Source organism: Scatophagus argus, chromosome 7 (assembly GCF_020382885.2).
Source record: "Scatophagus argus isolate fScaArg1 chromosome 7, fScaArg1.pri, whole genome shotgun sequence".
NCBI lineage: Eukaryota > Metazoa > Chordata > Actinopteri > Scatophagidae > Scatophagus > Scatophagus argus.
The window spans coordinates 26,219,619-26,242,644 of NC_058499.1; the positions used below are offsets into that span (position 1 = coordinate 26,219,619).

Here is a 23,026-nt window from a genome sequence, read left to right on the forward strand (position 1 = left end):
AACATGGTCTAACAAATGTGCCCAGTAAGGTGATGGTGTATCAAGAAAGTATGTTAGCAAACTAGGCTGTCTCTACACTATCTCTACTCAGACGGTGCAATAAGCCTTGTTATTTTATCACACAAGGCAGGCGAACTGATGTTAGTCTGGAGTGCAGCCAGTCTTTGAACTGGTAGAATTTCAGTCTATTGGATTGGCTGTGGTAGACTCGACAAAGGCACTAGTGATGTGACTCTGCATGCACTTAAACAAATGATCAAACAAAATACGCTATATAGTGTTCAACAAATACAGGACATGGTGGTCCCACAACAACAAACAATGAGTTTAATACACTCTATCTATGTTTCTACCCAGACATAAGCCTCTTACTCTTTATGGCTCCAAGCCATCCGAGTGTGCAGAAAAGTCCGCTCTGTAGCTTCAACGTGTTAGGGTTTGTTTAGTTAGTTGTGTTTTCTCTGTTCTGTCCCACCTTTCCCTCCTTCATGTGTTTTTGTGTGTGAGTGTGTGGCCTCATTCAAGTCAATCCAGAGTGGAGCTAGGCGTTCCTGATCTCCAGTCTCCCCGTACTCTCCCTCCTACAGATTAAATAATCAAACAACTTAATGTCTGTATCTTATTCAGTCCCCTGAAAATGGAAACTTAGTCCTCCAGCTTATCAGACTGGATGGATAGATGTACATGATGCAACAGCAGAGCGGCACTTTTGTTGCATCATTTGCTGTTTACACCTTTTTCATTATACAGTCCCACATGGAAAGAAAATATATTAACATATATGTTTTTCATCTATGCCACATATATTTTCCAACATATGTGCATCGTTTAGCCTGCCAGTAGTTGTCTGCTGTCTCTAGAGCAGGGGTCGGCAACCCGCGGCTCTAGAGCCGCATGCGGCTCTTCAGCGCCTCCCTAGTGGCTCCCTGGAGCTTTTTCAAAAATGTATGAAAATGAAAAAAAAATAGGGGGGAATATATATTTTGTTTTAATATGGTTTCTGTAGGAGGACAAACATGACACAAACATTCTTAACGTTTTCCAATGCTGTAAAAATGTTTATAATAAATATTAAATTTCAACATTTCTGTCAACGACGATGTGCGTCATAGCCTGCGACACACGTTTCAGCGCGGCGCGGTGCCACGCAGGTGGCTGTTGTAAACAAACCGGCGGGTGTGTCATGGGCCATGGATCCCAAAGGGGAAAAGCGAAAGATAGCTGAAGAGAACAGAGGATTCAAGGAAGAATGGACCGAATCATCTGCTTTCATTGCCGATTGCCTGCATGTTTGCTTTGTAATGAGAAGTTGTCAAATAACAAAAAGAGTAATTTGGAAAGACATTTCCAGGGAAGGCATGCTAAATTTGCAGCAGACCACCCAGTTGGGAGTGAGAGGAAAAGTGCGATTGCTTTACTTTTGGAGAAATTAGAGGAGCGCAAAGATAGATTTAAGAAGTGGATTGCATCTCCAAACTCCACTTCTGCTGCTAGCTTTGTTGCAACCCGGGAGATAATAACGCGTGGAAAACCGTTCACAGATGGTGAGTACATGAAGGATTCATTCATCAAATTAGTCATTTTGGTAAGCTAATATAGCTAATATACACTTACAACCTGTGTTCCCTTCATATAAGGCTTATATAAGGCTTTTAATTTTTTTGCGGCTCCAGACAGATTTGTTTTTTGTTTTTTTTGTTCAATATGGCTCTTTGAACATTTTGGGTTGCCGACCCCTGCTCTAGAGTCTTCTCAATTCATATGTCCCCCACCACTCTCGCAATACTGTCCAATCTCTACCTTGGGTGGGAGTTGAAGACCATCATGACAGGGTCCTCAGCCAAACCTCCAAGCAAATCCTTACTGTTCATCTAGGTCTGCCAGGTCTATCCAGCATGCTCCTCTGCCACCAACTCAACACCAGTCAGTGATCAGTTGAGAGCTCTGCTCCTCTCTTTATCTGAATGTCCAGAACAATCACAGATCTGCTGGCATGACAGCAATGTCAAACATCTACTTGTAACCTAGGGTATCCTGTTGCCAAGTACACACGTGGGCACCTTTATGTTAAAAGATAGTTAAAGACAAACTGTGAGTAGCACAGAAATCTAGTAATTGAACACCAATTAGGTTCAGTATTGGGCAGGCTGTTCCTCCCAGCCACAACCCTCCAGGCCATGCTGTCATTGTCCACCGAACTGTTAGCACATAGGAGTGTCCAGGGGCACCTTTGAGCACATGTTCCAGGAGCTCCAAAATGTAGGGTACTCTCAACTCCCATTTAGTGCATAAGCACAAACAATGGTCAGGACCCATTCTCCAACCTGAAGGCGCAAGGAAGCAAACGTCTCATTCACTGAGGTAAACTCCACCATGCAAGCGAGGAGTGGAGGGTCTATGAGTAAGCCCACACCTGCCCTCTACCTTTCACCCAGAGCAATTCCAGATAAGTCCAACACAGGGGTGGGCAAACTACGGTCTGCGGGCCACTTCCAGAGGTTAACAGACTTCCATAGATCCTTTTAATCCGGCCCGCCGAAGACAGGTACAGAATTGCCTAAATCAAATCATATCACAATTATGACTGCATTCATTTGATCTTGTCCTGTAATGCCTGGCGTTCCACCACGTGGCGCATCAGGCATGGTGATACATTGACTTGATTTTGTGAACCCAGGGCTACTCTCTGTTAATACTCTGCTACTGGTCTGAACCCATTTGCAACAATGAGTGGGCCAAAGAATAAAAAGTCAACAGTGAGTGCTGAGTGTTGAAAGAATGGACAACCAAAGATTTTTTCACTGAAGGTTGTATGTCTTATTTGCCAAGAAACTGTTGCAGTTTTAAAGGAATACAACATCAGCCATCACTTTTGCACCAAGCATGCTAATTACGCTAACAACCAGTCAATGCAGGAATGGATGGCTACCGCTCAGAAGCTGGCAGCCAGTTTGCAGGCTCAGCAAAACACCTTTATCCAACAAACTGCCATCCAAGAATCAAGCACGAAGGCAAGTTATTTGCTGGCATTCAAATTAATAAATACCAGCAAACCCTTCTCAGAAAGGGAGTTTCTCAAAGAGTGCATGGTAGAGACAGCAGGTAACTTGTGCCCTGAAAGCAGGAACAAATTTGAAAAAAATAGCTTATCATGCAAAACAGTGAACGTCGAGCTAATCGATGAAGATTAAGTTAGCAAGCTAAACAAAAAAGCGGAGACATTTACATTATATTCCTTGGCACTGGGTGAAAGTAATGACACAAAGGACACCGCCCAGCTTTTAATTTTTATCAGAGGGATTAATGACAATTTTAAGATAATGGAAGAGTTTTGGCCATGGAATCCAAAAAGGGGAAAACGCGGGGAGAGGACTTGTATGAAAGAGTGTCAGGGGTCATTGAGAGGCACAAGCTACCTTGGAGTACACTTGCCAATGTTACCATAGATGGATCGCCAAATCTGACTGGAAAAAACGTCTGCTCAAAAGAATCCAGGAGAGGGTGAAAGAGGATAACCCTAAGCAGGAAATAATTTTCCTACACTGCATAATCCACCAGGAAGCACTGTGTAAAACCGTATCGCAGCTTGATCATGTAGTGAAGACAGTTGTAAAATTTAACTTTATTTGAGCAAGGAGACTTGCTCAGTTTAAGTTTCTTGAAGAAACCGACGCTGAAGAAACTGATCACCAGGACTTGCTCTACCACTCCACTCTGCTGGTTAAGTTTGGGGAAAGTATGTCAACGACTGTGGGAGCTCAAACGGGAGATTATCTCATTTTTAGAGCTACTTGAGAAAGCTGACAATTTTCCTGAGCTGAGTGACACAGATTGACCTTGTGATTTAGCTTTTGCTGTGGACATACCAACACACATGAATGAGCTGAACGTGAAGCTCCAAGGGGAAGACCAGTTTGTGCATAAAATGTTCACAAACGTCAGAGCCTTCAAAACTAAGCTAGCTTTATTTTCAAAGCAAATGTCAAATAATTCATTCGTTTAATTCCCCACACTGGCTATGCTGAAAGAGGCGCCTGGACATGTGAAAAAATACAGGAAATCACTCGACGAGAATTCTGCCGTCGGTTCTCCCATTTTGGAAAAAATGACAATTCACTTCAGCTGGTGTCATGTCCCTTCACAAAAGACCCTGAAACAGCACCACAGGAGTTGCAGTTGGAGCTGATCAATCTCCAATGTGACACCGTCTTAAAGGAGAAGTTCAACTCTGTAATTTGATGCTGTGTAACAAGGTAGTACACCAGTTCCACGAGATCAAAAGCTGTTATTGATAAATGCCACGCATATCTGTGTCTCCACCTCTGCTTACTCCTGCCTCATGCCTCATTAATGCATGCTGAATTTATGAGGGGCATTTGTATTTGGATTCACTGAGTAAGTACTTCGCATTTTAGTGTTTATTGTCTCCACGATACCAAAGTACCATTATGTCAAACAAAAGATACAAAATAATCACAAGAGGAAAAGAGAAAAAGCATTTCCGTACAGGCATTGAAATGGAAATGAAGCATAGCATGCTACCTAACTCAGGACATGTCTTGCCAGTAGAGAAAAGAAAAAAAAGACTCTCCTCCTTTAAATCTTTAATATGAAGAAGTGTAATTACCCTAAATAAGCATAAAGTTTATTGTAGGTCAAATGATTATTATGAAATGTGGACTCCACAGCAGCGCTAATAAATCCACAGATTTTTTTTCCACTAAAATTTCTACTAAATTTGATATGATTCTGCTGATGCATGCATACATTGTTTATATGCATGCACATTCATTTATGAAAATCAAATATTAATGACATGTTTTGACATGGAGTATGACAAAGGTGATCAACACTGATCTCTTGCTAATGGTGCATCGATAATTAAAGGGTCATGTTATAGTTTGAGAATTTACACACAGAGTCACTGCAGGTGCAGTTATTGGTTTTACAGTCAATCAATGAGTGTGACAGTAAAAAATTAAATAAATGAACAAAAAACATGACAGTAAATAAGTCTTTCGCAGTTTCCTGCAGGACTACTCCACTCACATTTTGAGCATGCAGGTTTTCTGAGATACCCTAAAGTGTAGTTTTCATTCAAAAAAGACAAGGTTAAATCCACAAACATTCAGCATGTGTTCCTCTTTTTATTTCTGGTTTATGAGCTCATCCATAGAAAGTAGACACTGTAAACCTCCCACCACTTTTGGATTCTAGACTAACCCAGACTGGAACAGGAACGAGGATCGTTTTTGTGGATATATTTATTACTTTTACTGTGCCTCTCCTTGCAACATGGACAGACAGAGTGAGCACGACATGTCAGCTGTAACTAAAAGACAATGGTTAACTTACAGTTCGAAGAGCTGCACATGTTCAAAGATCTGCCATGACAATGTGGTCAGCATGGGGTTCTTGGAAAGGTTTCTGTGGGAAAGAATGAGACAGAGACGGAAAGTTGATACAGATGTTAACTTCACTTCAAAACGACAACAAGAGCTCAGGGTTGTTGGTGTCTCATCATACAGTATACTGATGTGAACATTTTGTCAGTGATAGCCTTCAAACATAAAAAGTGCCAAAGTTCTGATGTCTCTTCCCATACACACAACGTTCCTCTGAGCTTCTGTATCTCGTTCAGTTTGTCTTCCGTTGCTCTTTCTTAAAAACTATAAACTTGCTTTACAGGCAATACAGGCCTTGCTGTTACAAAAGGAAACCCTTTTAAAGAAATAATAAAATGTAATTTTTTGCCCATTGTATGAGAATGGCAAAAATGAAGTGTAAACAAAATGAAATTAAATCTATAACCACAATGCTTAGTGACGACTGCCAAATAGAAAAAGATAGAGAAAGGAAGGAAGGAAAAGATAAGATTAAGAAAATTAAGAAGATTAAGATTTACGTGGACCAAGCCAGGATGTAGATTAAGGAGTGGTTACAGCCTCTACCTTAGAGACTTAGACTTGGACTTAGACTTAGACTTTCTTTATTTGTCATTTGGATTTTCATCACAAACGAAATTTCGGTACAGTGGCTCAAGCATAGCAGGAATTACCGACATATTCTTTATAAAAGAAAAAGTAAAAAATATAATATATACACAAATAAATATGCAGTAAAAAGTACTTGAAAGTGAGGTAGTTTGTATAAAAAGTCAGTCAGCATATATACATATGTAATTATTATTGCACAGTGAGTATTTGTAATAAATAGTACTTTTGTGGATGTACAGAATATAAATATATTGCACAGTAAATAAATGGGCTGTAGTCCTGAGTGGTGTTTGTGTGGTTGAGGAGGGGAAGTGATCATGTAGAGTTAAGTTGTCTTATGGCATATGGAAAGAAGCTGTTTGCGAGTCTGGTTGTTCTGCACCGCATGCTGCGGAATCTTCTGCCAGACTTCAGCAGTGAGAACAGACCATGGTGAGGGTGGGAGGGGTCACTGGTGATGTTGTGGGCCCTGGTCAGGCAGCGTTTCCTTGCAATGTCCTGGAGAGGAGGGAGTGGAGTCCCAATGATTTTCTCCGCTGTCCTCACCACCCTCTGTAGTGATTTCCAGTCAGAGGCACTACAGGCCGCTGACCAGACTGAGATGCAGCTGGTCAGGATGCTCTCTATAGTTCCTCTGTAGAAGGTGGTGAGGATGGGAGCGGGTAGTTGTACTCTCCTCATCCGGCGAAGAAAGTGCATGCGCTGCTGGGCCCTCTTTACCAGCGTGCCAGTGTGATTGGACCAGGTTAAAGAGTCAGTTATCTGCACCCCCAGGAACCTGGTGCTGCTGACAATCTCCACTGCTGCATTGTTGATGGTGAGAGGGGTGTGGCTGGGCCGGTTCCTCCTGAAGTCCACAATGATCTCTTTTGTTTTAGAGACATTCAGGATCAGGTTGTTGGTGTCACACCAGACTGCCAGGTGTTTCACCTCCTCTCTGTAGGCCTGCTCATCGTTGTTCGTGATGAGGCCCACTACTGTTGTGTCGTCTGCGAACTTCACAATGTGGTTGGTAGTGGACCTGGCATAGCAGTCGTGTGTCATAAGTGTGAACAGCAGCGGACTCAGGACACAGCCCTGAGGGGAGCCGGTGCTCAGAGAGATGACACTGGAGACGTTGTTTCCCACCCGCACACGCTGAGGTCTGTTGGTGAGGAAATCAAGCAGCCAGTTGCAGAGGTGGGTGTTATATCCAAGGGGGGCCAGTTTATTTATCAGGTGTTGTGGAATGATGGTATGGAATGCGGAGCTGAAATCCAGAAACAGCATCCGCACATGTGTGTTTTCCCCTTCCAGATGCTCCAGGCTCCGATGGACTGTGGAGGAGATGGCATCCTCTGTGGAGCGGTTGCGGCGATAAGCAAACTGGTACGGGTCGAATATTGAGGGGAGTCCAGAAACCATGTGGTCCTTTACCAGCCTCTCAAAGCACTTCATCATGATTGGTGTAAGTGCAACTGGGCGGTAGTCGTTGAGGGAGGAGGTTGTGTTGTTTTTGGGTACCGGTACGATGATGGCAGTTTTGAAACAGGATGGTACCACAGCCTGGTGAAGTGATGTATTGAAAATGTCTGTGAGAACAACCATTTAAAGCTAACTATTTGATAAAATGGTAGATCTTATCCTTCTCTGATGAAACAGAAACTGGTTGAAAGAATGTAATACCAGGAATTTTTTTTTCTATTCCAGTCTCTGCAGACAATTGTTCCTAGTTTTATTATTTCTCTTCTACCAACATGTCTATGGTGAAATAAGAAAGCAAGAATGAGATATAAACAAAAGTAATATAACTATTAGTGAATAGTTCAGAAAAACTGAATTGCATAAAAATAGAAATAGAAATAATTTGATTGACTTCCCAAAGATGCAACCTGCTTATTTCCCCATTGAAAATAGGAAGTAGAAATTAATATTATAATACAGATACAATCTAAGTAAGAGGAATCATTTGAAACTGGACACAGAACTGGAGTACTTTTAATTCTATTGTTTAATTATAAAGTTGTTTCCTCCTGCTTCATATCCACCACATGTAAATTACTATTATATATTTTTATTATTATAAAACATGCAAAAAAATAAATATAATCAAAATGGGGTTTGGTATGTGTGATGATATTCAATTCATTTCACTTATATAGCCCCAAACCACAACAAAAATATTGTTTCCAAATAGACCAGGTGAAGACCATACTCTTTAAATTAGTCTTTAATATAGAGAGACACAACATTTTTGCATAAGCAAGCACTTGACGATAGTGGTGAGAAAAAGCTGCCTTTTAGATGGCAGAAACCTCAGAGTACACCCTGGCTCTAGGTGGGTGATCCATGTTGAAAAAGAACAACAGAGGAAAAGAAAAAAATAAACACAGCATTCTGTTTCTCAGCCTGCAAGTTGAAGACTGTGACCCAGGGTTTCAAAGGTGATGGTAATGGTGATAACAGCTGGTTTCCTAACAGTCAGTGCTCAAATTCACCCTTCATTACTTCTTAAGAGTCACGCATTAATTTTGCTATTGGTCCCTCGTGACAGAGTAGTGCCCAATTTTGCATGCATAATGATTACATTTATTTGTTTCAATAATTATTCGTCACAATCATTGATATTATTTGCCAATAACCAAATTGTCCCTGCTAGTGCACAACATAATTGTCATGATATGTGTATAATGGTTATGATAACAACAACAACAGTAATAATAAATATAATTAGAAGAGAAAAAAGACATTTGATTAGCTTGGACTATTTTCAGAACAAATTGACCTGTGAAATGATGAAGATTAGTGAAAGTTAGTCAGAAGACTAGCTGTTTGCGCATGCCCTTTAAATCACAACCATTTTCCCACAATCTTTAAGCTCTACTGTCTCATTCCCCTCTTCTTCCAATGACAGCCTGTCATTTTCTCCTTTTAGCCAACCACTTGCAAGCTGTCAAATTTTAAAAGTGTTCTGTCTCTTCACTGTTATTTTGCTGTCATTTCAGCTCTGTGATGAGGTTGTGCTGCTCCCTTGTCTGGCGTTTTTACTCCATCTCCAGGCTGTTGTTTGCTAGCAACCTTGCAGTCTCTGGCAAGTTCAATTCAAGCCATAGACTCCCATCTTCAGATGTTTGAAAATGCCTCAGTGCCTGCCAACCACGCCTCCACTTCTCAGTTCAGCCAGTTGCCTCAGACTGTTTTAAGCACCCCAAAAGCCTCTCACCACTTTCTGGCATCTGCTCTCCCTGCACCTCTGCTGGGTAGACATTACATTCCCTCAGCAGCAAACATTTCTCCCCAGCTAAGATAAAAAATTCTGCAAGGCAAAGATATTTATCTGGTTAGTCTCATCCTCCCCTTCTCAGAATGCAATAAAAGAATTTCCACCAACAGAAACATTACTGACATCATTAAATCTGCTAACCCCCACTGCTGACCCCCCTCAACCTGGGAGAAATTTCTCATAGCATTTGGGATCTACAGATGTAATCTGTACCGTGACAGACAAATAGAATTAGATGCTTATTTAACGCTGATTGGCAACCTCAATTTATGATACAACAGGAACTTTTTTTTTTATCAAGATCACATTTTTTTCCCAGCAAAGCGGCAGCATCCAGCTAAACTGGTCAGTTTTGGGCATGAAAAATCCCATCATGCTTGTCTGGGATCCAAGAAGTTTCGACCTGTGGTAATAAAATAAAATTTGTGCCTCCCTCTGCCCCCGATTGCCTTTCCCACTGCCAGCTCCTCGGCCAGAGAAGCCAGCACCCCTACAATGCATGCCTTCTCTGCACTGCACGACTGACAGCCGTGGCTGTAAGGTGGAGCTGTTCAATTACATGCTCATATGCAACTATTTTGATGACAACATCTGTACTTACTTCAATGAATCCTTATCCCATTTTCATTCTCAGTTTTTCCAGAGTCATCCCATGCCTGTCCCTCCGCTCAAAGAGTTAGCTCTGTTTAAAGCTTGGGGCCATTGCACAAGTATTTAGATTCTGTTAGGTTCTATATGAGAACAGGTTTAGAAAATTCTACTCAAAAGACCTGTGATTTTGCTTGGGTTACTTTTGCTATGTTTTGTGCTTCAGTTAATGTTCCTCTAAAACCTGTCCTTCTTGACACCGTGTGTGCTTTCATTACTTATTGTATATATGTTCATCATTTCAAACCTCGGTCCACTGGTAGCTTGTTTTCAGGTGTTGAGTTTAATGTTGGACATTCAGATCCCACCTTCCCAGGTTTTTTTTTTGTTTTGTTTTGTTTTTACTAATCCTCCAATAAAATTACGACTCAAAGGAATTTCTACATGCTACCCTTCTGTGCCTGATAATTGACGCTCCATCACACCCCTTGAATTACATTATAACTGTTCTTCATGATGGCCTATTTTCCCCCTACACTGACACTCTTTTCAGTGTAATTCTGTTAGCCTCCTATGGATTCTTAATTGAATATAAGGAGCGTATATCAGATATGTTCACTCTGCTTTTGGTCTCTACAAAACCTGGGGAAAACATCAAGGTTTTTAGCTGCTAAATGCTCCACTATAATGTCCAGGTATTCTTGCTGAAAACAGCATTCTGCTGCAGCAGAAAGCAATGCTATGACCTCATGAGAGAAAAGCCAAACAGAGCCAAATAACAGCTCATAATTCTTTATGGTTTAGAAAACAAGGTCACCAGTTCCTCAGAGGTAGCTACAGTGAGTCAGTGATATAAATGGTTAAAAACGTCCTTATGTAGGCAAATGTGTGTCAACAGCCAATGATTATAGTGGATGTATTATTAACATACACATGCAAGGTTTGTCCATTCAGCATATTCAATTATCCTTATTCCATATTACCAGACTTACTCAGTATTCTTACTCAGTATTGTTCTATTCCATTTTTTCTTTTAAGAAGAAGAAGAAGAAGAATCAGCTTTATTGGCAGTATATATATTTTTTCCATACACACACTGAATTCGTCTTCTGCATTTGACCCATCCTTAGTTGAACACACACTTGCAACACCCGGCAAATTACATCAGCTGGCTAATGGAGGGGGGGAGCATTTTTTGCATTAATCACTCCACCACCCTGCCCGTCTGGTGGGCAAATCGAACCGGTGACCCTCTGATCACAAGTCGCTTCTCCAACCTCTAGGCCACGGCTGCCCCCTTTCGTGAATAATTTCATAAACACAGTGCTATTATTAGTCTTGATAATTTTATAACAAAAAGTCACAGCTCTTTAGTAGTAGTAATCACAAATGCATGAATCTAATCCAATGAATGAAGTTGTGATTAATTTAAACTAAATGTGGAGAAGGTGGATGCAACCAAATTATTTTTGTGTAAGCACACACAGCACTAAGATGGCTGCCCCCATGTAGAGCCAGCTGAAGCCCTGATGGCCACTGTTTCGGGGACACTTGCTATGCCAGACAATACAAGATGTCAAGATGTAGTAGAGAAAATGAATGATATTAATTTTTCACATCAATTATGTGCTCACTAAGTGTGGTATGTATTACAATTTAATTAAAGAGTTTGGTCTAGACCTGCTCTAATTGGAAAGTGTCATGAGAAAAATTTTGTTGTGAATTGGTGCTATATAAATAAACTGAATTGAATTTAATGGAATTGAGTATTTTACATTCACAATAGTGCGGGTGCAGTACAAAATACATTTAATCACATACTTGGGATGTCCAATAATGTGTGATCACATTTGTGTGGTTGTAATTGTTTGGTTTTATTGTGCCCTTATCGGGTTAACACTGTACATGTCATCCGAGTTACTTGAGTCCCTTGAGTCAGTATCATCAAGAACCTACCGGTGAAATCCAGCTCCAAAGTCCAAAGCAGATTATTGTGCTATAGAATGTTTGTTTCCAACATAACACCAAAAGATTTTAGCTACATGTTAGATTGCTATGTGGTGTCATGTCTTTGGGATAAATGAAGTTAATAGGGGTATTAAATAAACATAATGTAACCCATGTAAAATCAAACTTTAAACTGTGCCATTCATTGTCATTAAAACCTACTCCATTCATTCTAAGTAGTTGTTAGCAAGAAATTGTTGCAACAAAGCATAAATCACATGATTAGAAGTGTGTGCTACCTTATTCAGGGAATTCAGATGTCCAACAGAAACACATTTGAAAAACTTCCTGTCCGGTCAGAAACATAGCTGATCCAGATCCATTGGATCAGGCTGTAACAGACTGAGTCGAGTGAGTGCATGGGACCCACAGTGCCAAACAAACCTGGATACACAGGACTCGTGACTGTTACCAAGTCAGAGCCACTAGTCCTGTGGACCCAGATCTGTTTACCTTTGTGAATCTCCCACATTCACAGTAGTGTTGGGATCTCTGGCCATGTGCTCTGGGGAACAATAGAGCGGTCTACATGTACCACATAAAGCCTGAGTCGCCGCTTTTTCCCTGTGCTTGCTGTGACAGTGAGAGCTATTCCAGGCTCTCCGAGGTGTCCAGCTCACCGAAAGGGAGCAACACTCAAACGTTTGATTATTATCATCACTTTAAAATCCTAGGTCACAGTTCTTAAACTCACAGGCCGAGAAACAGACTGCTGTTTTTCCTTTTTTCTTCTGCTGACATGAATCGCTGCAATCAGCTGATCACACGTTAACGAGCCGTGCGCCAACTTTGTTTAAGGACGAAACAAAATTAGTTTTTTCCTTCATCTGTGATGTTTCCCCGCTGCCGCCGAGGGACACACAGTGATACGCCGCATCGCCAAAGGAGCGAAACAACAGACCGCCAGCACCCCGCTGAGGACAATGCAGCAAATGTTTAAGTGGACTATTAATTTTCCAACTCCGAAGGATCGAAGCAACTCACAGTAAGAGGCTTATGTCTGGGCGGAGGCATTATTAAGGCAGACACATTATTAAGGCAGAGATAGTGTAAAGTAGGGTTATTTACACATGATTTTCTTTAACTTATATGTGCTGCACTCATTTAATTTTTGTTACCGATCACCCAAGTCCATCAGTTCCGTGAGCTTGCGCATCACCGATTAAAAGACCAATATCTGAGCAGATAAACTTCGGTTTACTGACTCCGCTGTTGTGTGGTGACAGTGTGAGACTCAAAAGAACTGAAGTGATGATCTTTACTGGGTTCTTAATTCTTTAAGATCCTCTTCTATCCTTATTTCTCTCACACATTTTTACATGGGCATGAGTTAGAGGTCCGAGTACACGATCACGAATCTCCTCGCGAGACACGTGACGCTCGAGGATCTTTGCCTTTGTAGTCTTTGTTTGCCACGTTATCCACATTATGTGGGCAATCGCCATCTTGGCTCTGAGCTGCACGTCCTGCGTGCCACTCTATCGCCATCTTGGTCTTGCTGACGTCACGCACGTGACGACCCGCCATCTTGGCTTCGAAGGACATGCCCCCACAGCGTCAATCCTCTGCCATCCTGGTCTCCACCGCTCTCTCTCTCTCTATCTCTCTCTCTCTCGATGAGTAACCTGTCTGGAGAGGCAATAAAATTGTAACAGGTGTGAACACTGGATGTACACTGGGGACAGCCATGGCCTAGAGGTTGGAGAAGTGGCTTGTGATCAGAGGGCGTCTGCAATGATAAACCACATCTCCCTGTCTCAGCATTATTTCAGAATACATATAGCTGCTTGCAGGTGCTCTGTGTGTGTGTGTATGCGCACCCGTATGTACATGTGCCACAAAGTCCAAATAGTCTTTTGTTCTCCGACGCTGCCTCGCAGGCCACGTCATCACCAAGTGTCCGTCACGGGAGACAGTGAGAAGGGGGGTGCTCACCTTCTCACAGATCTGTTTTTATGTAAACTGTGGCTGGTGTAGAGATGTGACAGTGATTCTGCAGCACTGCTCCCGGGTCCTGGAAATTTTTATTATTAACTGTAAACCCTTCTACTCTCCCCGTGAGTTCACTTCATTCATTCTGCTCGGTGTTTACATTCCACTCGCCGTCCAGATATCAAATGTGGAGCGGATCAACCCAGAATCCCTAGTTATTGTCTTCGGGGACTTTGACAAAGGAAATCTCAGCCACAATCTCCCAAAGTACAGACAGTTTATTAAGTGCCTGACCAGGGAGGGGAACACACTGGATCACTGCTACACAACAACCTATCATGCCGTCTCTCGGGCTGCAATGGGCCACTCAGACCACACCGTGGTTCACCATGGTGGTTCACCTGAAATGGTGCAAACCTGTAGTGAGGACATCTAAACAGTGGAGCAGTGGAGCCATTGACGAATTACTGGCATGTTTGGACTGTACTGACTGGGACGCGTTCAAGATGGCTACCAACAATCTGGAGGAGTACACAGAGGTAGTGACCTCCTACACCAGTTTCTGTGAGGACAGCTGTATCCCATCATGCACCAGGGTGTGTTACGAACAATGATAAACCCTGGTTCACTGCTGAACTCAAGTGGCTAAGGAGGCTCAGTGGGGACAAAGAGAGGAGGAAAGAGTCAAAATATAACTTTAGCAAGGTGGTGAGAAATGCTAAGTGATGATACTCCGAGAAACTCCAACACCAGTTCTCAGCCAACAACTCTGCTTCTTTTTGGAGAGGGCTCAGACAGATAACCAACTACAGCCCCAAGGCCCCAAACTTTATAAACATTTCCACAACGACCATTGCTGCTGCTCTGAAAGACAGGAAGAGGAAGCGGGGGTGTCGAGCGGGGCTACAAGCCAAGCTAAAGGCTAACCCGTTCAGGTCGCCGCTACCCTCCGTCCTGCTCTCCAATGTCCGTTCCCTAGAGAACAAACTGGATCACCTAAAGCTAGAGATGACCACCAGGCGGGAAACGAGAGACTGCTGCGCCATCATTCTCACAGAGACCTGGCTGACTCCATCTGTACCGGATGACGCCGTTAGCATGGAGGGGCTAACAACATTCAGGTTAGACAGAGACAGCTCTCTCACTGGCAAATCACGGGGCGGTGGGGTCTGCATATACATAAACAACAACTGGTGTAGCAATGCAGAGAAGATCACATGTCACTGTTCTCCTGATGTGGAACTACTGACGGTGAAATGCAGACCTTTTTATCTGCCTCGGGAATTCACTGCTATCATCATCACAGCAGTGTACATTCCACCCAGTGCAAACACCAGAGATGCCATGAATGTCCTCTACCGCTCCATCAGTGACCTGCAAGCTGCACATCCAGAGGGGGTGTTTATGGTGGCAGGGGACTTTAATCAGGCCAATATGAAAACTGTATTTCCTCACTTCCACCAGTATGTGGATTTTGCCACGAGAGGCGAGAATACGCTGGACCTGATCTACAGCAACATCAAAGGGGCTTTCAAGGCAACACCCCGCCCCCACCTCGGCTCCTCAGACCACCTCTCTGTGATGCTAATTCCTGCATATAAGCCCCTATTGATCAGGGATAAGCCCACTGTGAAACAGGTGAGGATTTGGCCTGCAGGAGCCATGGATGCCCTACAAGACTGTTTCGAGTCTACTGACTGGGACATGTTTAAGTCAGCTGCCGTGGACATTGAGGAGTATGCTGAATCTGTGTCAGGATACATCCAGAAATGTTCGGAGGATGTTAGCGTGGTAAAAACTATCACCACCCGGGCAAATGAGAAACCCTGGATGACCAGTGAGGTACGTGCAAGGCTGAAAGCAAGAAATGAGGCTTTCAAGTCGGGTGACATGGTGGCTCTGAAAACAGCTAGAGCCAACCTGAACCGGGCTATAAGACTGGCCAAGCGCGCTCATGGACAAAAAATACAGGACCTTTTCAATGACCCCACTAACACCAGACGGATGTGGCAGGGCATCCAATCTATTACTGACTACAAGACTCCTACCCCTTCCTGTGAGAACAACACTAGCTTCCTCAACCAACTGAACAAACACTTTGGGAGGTTCGAGGCACTGAACACCACCTCAGCAGTAAAATCCATTCCTCGCCCAGGTGAGCAGATACTCCGCCTGGATTCAGCTGATGTCCGGAGAACCCTGAGGAAGGTGAATGCCCGGAAAGCAGCTGGCCCTGACAACATACCAGGAAGAGTGCTCAAGGAATGTGCTGACCAGCTGGCTGGGGTTCTCACAGACATTTTCAATACATCACTTCACCAGGCTGTGGTACCATCCTGTTTCAAAACTGCCATCATCGTACCGGTACCCAAAAACAACACAACCTCCTCCCTCAACGACTACCGCCCAGTTGCACTTACACCAATCATGATGAAGTGCTTTGAGAGGCTGGTAAAGGACCATATGGTTTCTGGACTCCCCTCAATATTCGACCCGTACCAGTTTGCTTATCGCCGCAACCGCTCCACAGAGGATGCCATCTCCTCCACAGTCCATCGGAGCCTGGAGCATCTGGAAGGGGAAAACACACACGTGCGGATGCTGTTTCTGGATTTCAGCTCCGCATTCAATACCATCATTCCACAACACCTGATAAATAAACTGGCCCCCCTTGGATATAACACCCACCTCTGCAACTGGCTGCTTGATTTCCTCACCAACAGACCTCAGCGTGTGCGGGTGGGAAACAGCGTCTCCAGTGTCATCTCTCTGAGCACCGGCTCCCCTCAGGGCTGTGTCCTGAGTCCGCTGCTGTTCACACTTATGACACATGACTGCTACGCCAGGTCCACTACCAACCACATTGTGAAGTTCGCAGACGACACAACAGTAGTGGGCCTCATCACGAACAACGATGAGCAGGCCTACAGAGAGGAGGTGAAACACCTGGCAGTCTGGTGTGACACCAACAACCTGATCCTGAATGTCTCTAAAACAAAAGAGATCATTGTGGACTTCAGGAGGAACCGGCCCAGCCACACCCCTCTCACCATCAACAATGCAGCAGTGGAGATTGTCAGCAGCACCAGGTTCCTGGGGGTGCAGATAACTGACTCTTTAACCTGGTCCAATCACACTGGCACTCTGGTAAAGAGGGCCCAGCAGCGCATGCACTTTCTTCGCCGGATGAGGAGAGTACAACTACCCGCTCCCATCCTCACCACCTTCTACAGAGGAACTATAGAGAGCATCCTGACCAGCTGCATCTCAGTCTGGTCAGCGGCCTGTAGTGCCTCTGACTGGAAATCACTACAGAGGGTGGTGAGGACAGCGGAGAAAATCATTGGGACTCCACTCCCTCCTCTCCAGGACATTGCAAGGAAACGCTGCCTGACCAGGGCCCACAACATCACCAGTGACCCCTCCCACCCTCACCACGGTCTGTTCTCACTGCTGAAGTCTGGCAGAAGATTCCGCAGCATGCGGTGCAGAACAGCCAGACTCGCAAACAGCTTCTTTCCATATGCCATAAGACTACTTAACTCTACTTGATCACTTCCCCTCCTCAACCACACAAACACCACTCAGGACTACAGCCCATTTATTTACTGTGCAATATATTTATATTCTGTACATCCACAAAAGTACTATTTATTACAAATACTCACTGTGCAATAATAATTACATATGTATATATGCTGACTGACTTTTTTTTATACAAACTACCTCACTTTCAAGTACTTTTTACTGCATATTTATTTGTGTATATATTATATTTTTTACTTTTTCTTTTATAAAGAATATGTCGGTAATTCCTGCTATGCTTGAGCCACTGTACCGAAATTTCGTTTGTGATGAAAATCCAAATGACAAATAAAGAAAGTCTAAGTCTAAGTCTAAGTCAATGGGTCTGTCCTGACACCTTCACCACCCACACCCCAGCCTCAGCAGCACCCCCACCTCAACCAGTTCCCCCAGGTTGTCTGTCCAACCCCCCCACACACACCAATGAAGTGGCTCTCTCTATCACAGAGAGACACGAACAAGCTGTTCAAAAAGCAAAACCCCCAGCAAAGCAGCTGGACCGGACCATGTCTCACCAGCCATTCTGAAGCACTGCACTGACCAGCTGTCTCCGGTGTTCACAGACATTTTTAACACCTCACTGGAGTTATGCTGTGTGCCAGCCTGCTTCAAATCCTCCACCATCATCCCTGTTCCCAAAAAAACCAAAGCCCTCTGGACTAAATGACTACAGACCCGTCACCCTGACCTCATGAAGTAATTTGAACGCCTTGTCCTGACGCACCTCAAATCCATCATTGACCCACTCCTGGACCCCCTGCAGTTCGCCTACAGAACCAACAGGTCTGTGGACGACGCTGTCAACTTGGCTCTACATTACGTCCTTCGGCATCTGGACTACACAGGAACCTACGTCAGGATCCTGCTCTTCAACTCTGCCTTCAACACAATCATCCCAGCTATCCTACAGGACAGCTGAGCCTACCTGACTCCACCTGCAGGTGGATCACTGACTTTCTGTCTGACAGGAGGCACCATGTGAGGATGGGGAAGCACGTCTCTGACTCCCGGACCACCAGTACTGGATCACCGCAGGGCTGTGTTCTTTCTCCTCTGCTTTTCTCCCTGTATACAAACACCTGCATCTCCAGCCATCAGAATGTCAAGCTTCTGAAGTTTGCAGACGATACCACCCTCATTGGATTCATCTCTGATGGGGATGAGTCGGCCTACAGATGGGAGATCGACCGTCTGGTGACTTGGTGCAGGCTCAACACCCTGGAGCCCAGCGCCCTCAAAACAGTGAAGATGACAGTGGACTTCAGGATGAACCCACCTCCACCTGCCCCCATCACCCTGTGTGGCTCCCCTGTGGTTACTGTGGAGCATTTCTGCTTCCTGGGAACCACCATCACACAGGACCTCAAATGGGAGCTGAACATTAGCACATCCAGTTCCCTTGCACGTTTGTCACTCTGCACTTTATAAAACACATGGACAATTAAATTTCAATTTAATTTGTTCATATAGTGCCAAATCACTATATTATCTCAAGGCACTTTTCAAATAGCGCAGTTCTAGAACATACACCTTAATTTAGTTATTAATACAAAGAGATCCAACATTCCCTCATGAGCAGAGCACTTGGCAACAGTGGTGAGAAAATACTTACTTTTACAGACAACTGCTCCACCTCCTGAACCACAGCCACCCAGACAGCTTGTACTGTTTGTCAAAGTGACAAAAGACTCCTTGTCTTTCCAGTGGGGAAGTGAATAGTCTGATGTTAGCTTCTCATGGCTGTTTAGCTATGACTATGAGCTATAAGTCATCGTACACACTACACCATGTAGTAAGATTAATAACATCTGCTGTATCTGTTTATCTATAGGCTGCATCTATGAAAGCAGCACTAATGAAAATGGACAAATCATTACTGTTCTTGGTTATACATTTCTACCACATAGTATTTTGTATTGATGGGTTTAGATTTTTGTTTGGGTTAGGGTTAGGGTTGTAGTTCCTCAAGTATTATTACAGAGTCAGTTTGTCCTCACATGTATTACACTATCCACTGATTCTGGTCTAAGCCCTGGATAAGTGATGCAAAAGCATAAAATCATGATAAACCATGATAACAGGGAACTCTCTCTGTTGTCTGCTGTCTGACAAAGTATTTTATGATTTATGATGATTATATGTTTTGCATATAATGCCTTTAAAGAAAGAGAAAGAACATACTGTAGCAACCCTGCAGCACTGTTCATGTTAATATGCACTGTTGTTAAAATGTTCTACTATATGACTATATGAGATACATTGAGTGCATATGGGGCTAAGGCGGGCGTGTGATTGGATGAGAAAGGCAAGGCCGGGCAAGTGTGAGGAAGACAGAAGCCTGTGTGTGAGTGTTTTGATGCGTCTGTGTGGAAAGAGAGTGATGGAGAGCACAGTAAGAGTTATGTTATTTTCTGATTCTTTGTTATTATTTTGACCACACAGCCTCACTACCGACTTAGTTAATGTGTAGTATCACTTTTTGGACTGTTTGTAATTTCTACTGATTTCCAGATTAAGTGATTAAACATTGACTTGTGGTGTCTTGAGTTTAGTGTCAGCATTTTGAGGTCTTTATATCTTTCATAACACTCCTACCCTTTGCCTGTTTTAATGCACACAAAATCACAATTCATTTAGTCTCACTTATGTTTGTTTTTTTTATTTCTGTTGTCATGCAACTAAGCAGGTAAAGAACAGACTGACATAGACATAGACATAGACATTTTTTATGACTGGCATTTCCTAAGTTAACAACAACAAGTTTAACTAGCGAATGTGAAAATAATATGTAGTGTAATACAGTCTTATACAATAGTCAAATTTGAGTTTTAAAGTGTTGAAAACTTTGACGTTGATTTAATATTGCAGACAGAGGGAGTATAGCAAATGACCGGTGACCCCATAGCTTTGCCACATAGTGATGTGACTCTGTCACACACAACTCAACTACACCCGTTTTGTTCTCACTGTGAAAACTCCTGTGCAACTTTACCATGCAGACTCTAATATTACACCCCAAACAAAAACCCAAACAAACAAACAAAAAACTAAACTAGACCTACCACAAAAACTCACATTTTGTAAATGTTATTACTATTTATTTCCAGCATCAGTAAGGAATTAAGGTTACAGTGACAGCATAACTACTGACTCTGTCCCCAAACCACAAAGGTTTTGTATTGCATGCAGTGGTATCATCTGTGTTTGCCTTTTTGTGTGTACTCACATGTAGCGCAGGTGAGGGTTATTGGAGAAAACACGAGCCTGGATTGTATGCAGGTTGCTCTTCGTGATAGTTCTGTAACAGACACACACATACAGAGCAGAGAGAAAACCAGCTCTGTTGAACAACTTTCATCTCCATCAATCTGAATTATAGTCAGCTGGAACAGGAGAAAAAGTAGACAGGAACACTTGCCAAAAAATACAAAAACAAATTAAACTAATCATACAAAGCAAAGCAAGCAAGACAAAAAGCATCCATCTCCAAAGCTGTAAACACAAGTTAATGATTCTGGCTAAATATCCAAAATAGGAAGAATTCTGTGTGACACCTGCTAACAACATAAGGATGAGAACCAGTGCTTTGGCTGTGAATGGCTGGGGATGCAGGTGATGAGAGATAAGATAAGTGATAAGATATGGGTGTTCAGGGCTAATGTCTGTTCACCTTTGGTTTTACACAGATACTCATAATGTATTGTTGTTGAAATGCTTTCATTGCATTGTTGTCAATTCAATAACACTCTTTATGTCTACCTCATATACACTCAAAAAAAGCAAACTGGGTGTCTGTTACTTTTACCTAAGTCTAACATGTAGCTTCTATTATATAAAATCATGTTTTGTGGTTGAACTGTTTTAAATCACACAGTTTTTGTATAAAATGCAACAAATTAAAATTTACTAGAATAATTTATGTTAACACAAGCTAAAAGAACCCTGATACAAGATGGTGGCGCACAGTAGTGCAGCGGCTTCTCACGCTCCCGGGTTTAAGCCCTTTTTTTGTAGTTTTTGTGTTGGTCTACAGAGGACCATCACCGTGTGGCGATGCAGTCCCTGCACTACAGGACTGTTTCCAGCGCACAGACTGGCAGGCCTTCAGGGAAGCAGCTGTCTGTGAGGGAGAGGTGGACCTGGAGGACTACACATCTGCTGTCCTCAGTTACATCTACAAGTGTGCAGAGGATGTTACCAGTACCAGGACAGTAACAACCTACCCAAACCAAAAACCCTGGCTGAACACGGAGGTCCGGTCTCTGCTGAAAGCCAGGGATGCTGCGTTTAGGTCAGGTGATAGAATGGCACTCAGGGCGGCAAGAAGAGAGCTGACGGCAGGAGTGAAGAGGGCCAAAACCGCATACACCCAGAGGATCCAGGGACACTTTGAATCCAACGATCCAAGGAGCATGTGGAGGGGCATTAAGTGCATCACAGACTATAACACCAAAGATGCACAATGCCCCAGGGACCCCTCTCTGCCTGAAGCTCTCAACAACTTCTTTGCCCGCTTTGAGGACCCGGACACCCCCCCACCTGGTGAAGAGCCCCTCAGCGTGACCTCAGCAGAAGTGAGGAGGACCCTCCAGAGGATAAACCCACACAAAGCTGCAGGTCCCGATAATATCCCGGGGTGGGTGCTGAAGGGCTGTGCACATCAGCTCACAGAGGTACTGACGGACATCTTCAACACCTCTCTCCAACAAGCGACGGTCCCCACCTGTCTGAAGACCCCTACAATCATCCCCATTCCCAAGACCTCCACAGTGACGAGCCTGAATGACTATCGGCCAGTAGCCCTCACTCCGATAGTCATGAAGTGCTTTGAGAGACTGGTCATGGCCCGCATCAAAGACTGTATCGACGTCACTGTGGACCCACACCAATACGCATACAGGAAGAACCGATCCACAGAGGATGCCATATCTTCTGTGGTCCACACAACTCTCACCCACCTCAGTGCTCTCGGTTTGAGCTCCACCCTCTGCAATTGGGTCCTGGACTTCCTGACGGACAGGCCGCAAACAGTGAAGATCCATGATATCTCCTCCTCCTCCATCACCCTCAGCACCGGCTCTCCCCAGGGCTGTGTGCTGAGCCCCCTCCTGTTAACCCTGCTAACACACGACTGCTCAGCGCAACATCCGAGCTGCCCCATCGTGAAGTTTGCGGATGATACAGCTGTGGTTGGACGCATCGCCAACAGTGACGAGGCCGACTACAGGCAGGAGGTGGAACGCCTGGAGGGTTGGTGCAGAGAGAACAACCTCTGCATCAACGTGAAAAAGACCAAGGAGATGATCGTGGACTTCAGAAGGGGCAGACATCTCCCCCTTCCTCCCCTGTACATCGGAGGGACAGCGGTGGAAGTGGTCTCCAGTTTCAGGTACCTGGGCGTCCACATAATGGACGACCTCACCTGGAGCAACAACACTTCCTGTCTCATCAGGAAGGCACACCAGCGCCTCTACTTCCTCAGGAGGCTGAGGCGTGCCGGACTGGGGAGCTCAGTCCTGACATCTTTTTATAGATGTGTGGTGGAGAGCGTCCTGTGCTCCTGCATCACTGTGCGGCACGGCAGCTGCTCTGCAGCAGAGAAAAAGTCTCTGCAGAGGGTGGTGAAAGCTGCACAGAAGACTGTGGGACACAGCCT

The 23,026-nt window shown here is 43.9% G+C and overlaps 1 protein-coding gene across 1 annotated transcript in view; it reads right to left on the minus strand.

Moving 5' to 3' along the window:
• Positions 1-23,026, minus strand: part of LOC124062040 (NT-3 growth factor receptor-like) — a 161,525-nt gene that overhangs the window by 83,396 nt on the left and 55,103 nt on the right. The window contains exons 3-4 of the mRNA XM_046394470.1: positions 20,597-20,668; positions 5,356-5,427 (exon numbers count right to left, since the gene is read on the minus strand). Of these exons, the coding sequence (XP_046250426.1) occupies positions 5,356-5,427; positions 20,597-20,668 (144 nt within the window). The remainder of the gene's footprint in view (positions 1-5,355; positions 5,428-20,596; positions 20,669-23,026) is intronic.